The sequence below is a fragment of the Ipomoea nil genome, unplaced genomic scaffold, assembly GCF_001879475.1.
Source record: "Ipomoea nil cultivar Tokyo-kokei standard unplaced genomic scaffold, Asagao_1.1 scaffold1129, whole genome shotgun sequence".
In the NCBI taxonomy this organism is placed as follows: Eukaryota; Viridiplantae; Streptophyta; class Magnoliopsida; order Solanales; family Convolvulaceae; genus Ipomoea; species Ipomoea nil.
This window is the reverse complement of record NW_017617557.1, coordinates 37,474-42,500: the sequence shown is the minus strand read 5'-3', so window position 1 is coordinate 42,500 and position 5,027 is coordinate 37,474. Positions and strand designations below refer to the sequence as shown.

At 39.9% G+C, this 5,027-nt stretch overlaps 1 protein-coding gene across 1 annotated transcript; it reads left to right on the top strand.

Annotated features, from left to right (window-relative positions):
• Window positions 1–68: 68 nt before the first annotated feature.
• Window positions 69–2,149, top strand: LOC109183505 (acylsugar acyltransferase 3-like). Its single transcript, XM_019333609.1, has 2 exons — window positions 69–808; window positions 1,402–2,149. Exons 1-2 carry the CDS (start codon window positions 107–109, stop codon window positions 2,005–2,007), a joined length of 1,308 nt encoding a protein of 435 aa, XP_019189154.1. The 5' UTR covers window positions 69–106; the 3' UTR covers window positions 2,008–2,149.
• Window positions 2,150–5,027: the final 2,878 nt, after the last annotated feature.

Sequence of the window (5,027 nt, the reverse complement as noted above, 5' to 3'; positions counted from 1 at the left end):
CATTTGTAATAATCCGTTCTATAAATAGCATACATTTTAGTTGTCAAATACAGCTACCTGCGGCGGCCTATTCTTCATCTGAGTATTTTTCCACTTATACCAAAAGATGGCAATTATATCATTACCAATTCCAATGGTTTCCATTCTTGAAAAGAATATTGTAAAGCCGTCGTCTCCAACCCCAACTTCCCTCAGAACCCACAGCCTCTCTTACATTGATCAAGCCTTATCCAGTATGTACATCCCCTTTGCTTTCTTTTATTCTAAACCCCAACAAACGACGACCAACAATAATATCTCTCAGCTTATGCAAACCTCTCTATCGAAAACTCTTACATCGTACTATCCATACGCCGGGTTTCTTAGAGACAACGCCTCCGTGGAGTGCAATGACACAGGAGTCGAGTTCTACGAGGTTCGAATCCACTGCCCCATGTCCGATGTTCTAGATAATGTCGAACACACACAGTCCATAGTTTTCCCGGCGGAACTGCCTTGGAAAAACTGTTATGAGAAGTTAGCGGTGGCTCAAGTGAGCCATTTCGAATGTGGAGGAATAGCAGTCAGCGCCTCCTTGTGTCACAAGATTGGGGATGGTTTCACCGCCACCAAATTCATCAACGATTGGGCTGCCACAGCGCGTGACCCCCACGTCAAACCGTTTGCAAATTTTGTCAGGGATTCTGTCATTCCGCCGCCGGAGAAAAGCCCTCCGTTGCCCACCCCGGTGATCGTGGCGGAAACTCAACATTGTCGCCAAAAGAGATACTTTTTCTCTGCCTCTAAGCTAAACTCCCTTAAAGCCATGGTATGTTTTACTATTAGGTACCACAGATATTTAGCTCAAAAATAAGTTTAGATTAAAAATAAAGAAATTCTTTTTTCTATAGAATCACTTTTATCTTAAAAATGATTCTTTTTTTACTTTAAACTTTGTTATTTTAAAATATTTTCCATATAGAAACAAAAAAAAAAAAGTATTTCCATTTTGGTTAAAAAGTTAATTATAGATTTGTTTAAAATGTGTTACTTACAACTTATCAACGAGTATTTAGATTTTAATTAAAAATTACACTCTCAATCTCACTTTGTTTGTCTGATTTGGTTATAAAAGTTCGATTAAAATTATTTTTAATTCAGTTTTTTATAATATTAAGTTTAGTATTAGTAAATAAAATTTATATATTTAGAAACTATATTAAAAGTACTATTAAATACAAAAAAAAAAAAGTTTAAAATAATCTTAAAAACACTTCAGTGGGACATAGCATGTGAGAGAATATAAATCATGATAACTCTTGTGCGTGGTCACAAAAGATCTGTTCATTTTGAACATAATCTCCACATTGCTTTACATTCTTAATTCTAAGTATTAATACTTATGTTCTTAATTCTAAATAGGTAAAAGCCAAAACGGGGATACAAAATCCGACGCGCACTGAAGTTGTAAGTGCATTTCTTTATAAGTGCATTGTCTCGGCAGTGAAAACACGAAAAGATTCTGACACCCTCCGACCATCCCAACTCTTCCACTACGCTAACATCCGACCACTGGCTCTGCCGCAGAGCTTAGCCGTAACATCCGCCGGAAACTTGCTTTCCACGTTTTCCATATCAACAACACACGACGACGAAATGGACGTGGCGAAGTTAGTAGCCGACTTGAGGAAGAGAAAACAAGGGCTCTATGGGGAAGACGTGATCAAAGAAAACGAGTTGGCTTTGGAGATATATGAATCCACAAAAGGGGGACAAAAGCCATACGACGATGATGGTTTTGATAAGTACTCTTTTAGTAGCATATGTAACTTCCCATTGTATGATGTGGATTTTGGGTGGGGGAGACCTATGCACGTGAGTGTTCCAATGGGTCCGTTCAAAAACTTCATTCTCTTGTCCGGAAATAAGAGTATGGACGGTGTAGATGCGTGGGTGACAATGGAAGAAGGTTACATGGCCGCGCTTGATCAATATGAAGAGATAGAAGAGTTTGCTGGTTCTATCTAGGTGATCATATTTGGGAACTTGAAAATGGAAGAAGTGGTATAATTTGCTTTGATATGGTTTTTAATGTTATTGAAATCCATGTTTATTTCTATTACATTATGTGCTAATTTTTATTTCAAATAAATTTTGATTCGTATTTTCTGCAAACGCACATGGCCAAAATAATTAGGTGTTACAATTATATAAGAGTATTAGTCATAGACTCATAGACAAATATAATATCCGGTAAAATATTTTATCCAATGATTAAATATTATTTACAACTTCAGTAGAAAATTACTTTAAAAGTTTGTACTCGTATCAAATATGAATGGCAATGGGGTGCACTTATTTTTTTTTTTGAAAGCCAAAAGACATTGGCATATATTAATGAATGAGAGAAGCTAAAAAGTCAAGGGGACATAGTCCCAATACATAGAGTGATCCTGATCAAAAGCTACCGTAGCTAAAGTATGAGTATGTAAATTAACTACTCTAGCAATAACATTCAATGAGCAATATGAAAAAAGGGCTATAGCTGCCCGGCATTGGTCCTCCACCACCCCTACATAAGACAGGATGGTCGTAGGACTGGAGAGTAAGTGGTTTCAGAGTTCTGAGCAATCAGTCAAGAGATCCACGTCCAATTCATTACGCTCCTTGAGCCAAGATAAAGCCTCCTTGCATGCAAGTGCCTCTGCCATAAAGGGTGAGAAACAACCCGGAAGCTTGTCATTTGTTGCCGCTTTGAACGAGCCATCCGGATGCAAAAGCACTACACCGTATGTTGCGTCGCCCGAGTGCGGGCGGTATCCCCCATCGAAACAGCAACGTGGTCGGCCATGTGGCATTGGCGCCACCGTAGGCATGCTGCGGCTCTAGCCTCGGTAGTGTGCCTGGGCGTACGCTGCCATCGCGGCAGTGGACCGCCTCCACACACCGGTCGGTCGTGCCAAAGCCCCTTTCCATACGGCGTCGTTTCAGGCGCTCCATAGGTGATAAAGGATTGCAACCGTCATGCCAAATTGCTCCTCTGTTAAATTTTCCATAGCACCCGTTAGCCATATTGGGAATGAACGAGCAACAATATTTGTAACAGGCAATTCTGAAATATTCCACACTAATTTAGAATAATCACAAGAAACTAGTGTGTGCATAACATCTTCATGAGATAAACCACACATAGGGCATGTTGGATCCACTTCCACTCTCTTTATAATCAGGTTATTCGTAGTAGGGAGAATATCACATAAAGCTCTCCACACAAAAGTTTTCCATTTCGGGGGAACTTTCAATTTCCATAATGTAATCCATTTATCAAAAGCACCAGGATTATGCTCAAAATCTCCAACAATCTGCCTATATGCACTCTTAACAGAATATATTCCCCTTTGGTCCCTGTACCAATACCAAGAGTCCTCATAATCCGGGCTAATAGGGATCCTAGATATACGAGTCACATCCTCTGGTTCAAATAAATCGCTTAAAATATGGGGATCCCATGAATTTGTTTGCTGGTCAATCAAACCCGCTACTTTAGCTTCACGCAGTTCCACAAGCATTATTGTCTGCACTAAAGGGCTATGATTATCTGGTAGCCAGGGGTGACCCCAGATTAAAGTTGTTTTCCCATTTCCAGTCCTTCTTCGAACCCCAGAGCAAACCATATCATGTGCAGCCAGTATACTCCGCCAACAGAAACTTGGGCAATTTCCCATTTTAGCATCAATAAAAGAGGTTGCCGGGTAATAACGAGCTTTATATATCCTAGCTGCAAGGGAGGTAGGATCAGTAAGAAATCTCCATGCCTATTTCCCCAACATAGCCAGGTTAGAGGAACGAAGATCTTTAAAACCCAATCCCCCATACTTCTTAGGGGCACACAACTTGTCCCAAGCCTTCCAATGGATTCCTCTAGCCACCCCTTTCCCCTACCAGTATTTGTTCATTGTCCTCTCAATAGACAAACAAACTGATTCAGGTAGCAAAAAAATACTCATTGAAAAGGTAGGCATAGATTGGGCCACACTTTTCAAAAGTACCTCCTTCCCAGCCTAAGACAACAGTTTTTTGTTCCACGACCCAATTCTCTGTCTGATTTTATCTTCCACATAGGAAAAAACTGCCCTTTTATTCCTCTCAATGAACGATGGTAGACCAAGATATTTTCTAAAATTGGGGGCTTGGTCCATTCCTAAACAACTCGCCACCACCACTCTATCTTCCCATGTGGTATTCCTGAAACAAATATTAGATTTGTGATAATTAACCATGTGACCACACAGGTTCTCATACCTCATTAAGCATTGTTTAATCACACTGGCCTCCTGGAAATTCGCTTTAAAAAATAATAGACTATCTTCCGCAAAGAAAATGTGTGATACTGGGGGCCCCTCTAGCTACCCGACATCCGTGTATTGACCCTGCTAATTGAGCTTTCTGTAAAAGTAAAGATAACCCTTCTGCACAAATAATGAATAAATAGAGAGAGAGGGGGTCACCCTGTCTGAGACCCAGAGTTGGAATTATTTGTCCTCTAGGCGCACCATTTACCACAATATTATATGTCACAGTTGTCACGCACAACATAATTAGGTCAATCCACCCCTTATCAAACCCCATTACCTCCAACATTCTTCTCAAGAACAGCCATTCCATTCTATCATACGCCTTTGCCATATCCAACTTTAAAGCTCCCCACCCAACTTTACCGCATTGCTTTCTATTTTAAAAGTGGCCAACCTCTGAAGCTATCAAAATATTATATGTAATTAATCTTCCTGGAATGAACGCACTCTGGGATTCCGAGATTAGATTTCCCATAAGTGGTTTCATCCGGATGGCTATCATCTTAGCCATAATTCTATAAAGCACATTACTCAAAGCAATCAATCTCATATCCCCTTCCATCTCAGGCACATTTTTCTTAGGGATCACACATTAGATGAAATTTGTAAACGCGCACTCTCCCCAATTTACTACGGGGTGCATGACTCTCTATTTTTTTAAAGAAGGAAACATGAATATCTACTTTAATATTA

Bases quoted from the DNA above. Each gene is read 5' to 3' on its own strand.
- LOC109183505 (XM_019333609.1), top strand. From the start codon at position 107: ATGGCAATTATATCATTACCAATTCCAATGGTTTCCATTCTTGAAAAG. The intron at 809-1,401 runs GTATGTTTTACT...AATTCTAAATAG, and splicing joins TAAACTCCCTTAAAGCCATG to GTAAAAGCCAAAACGGGGAT.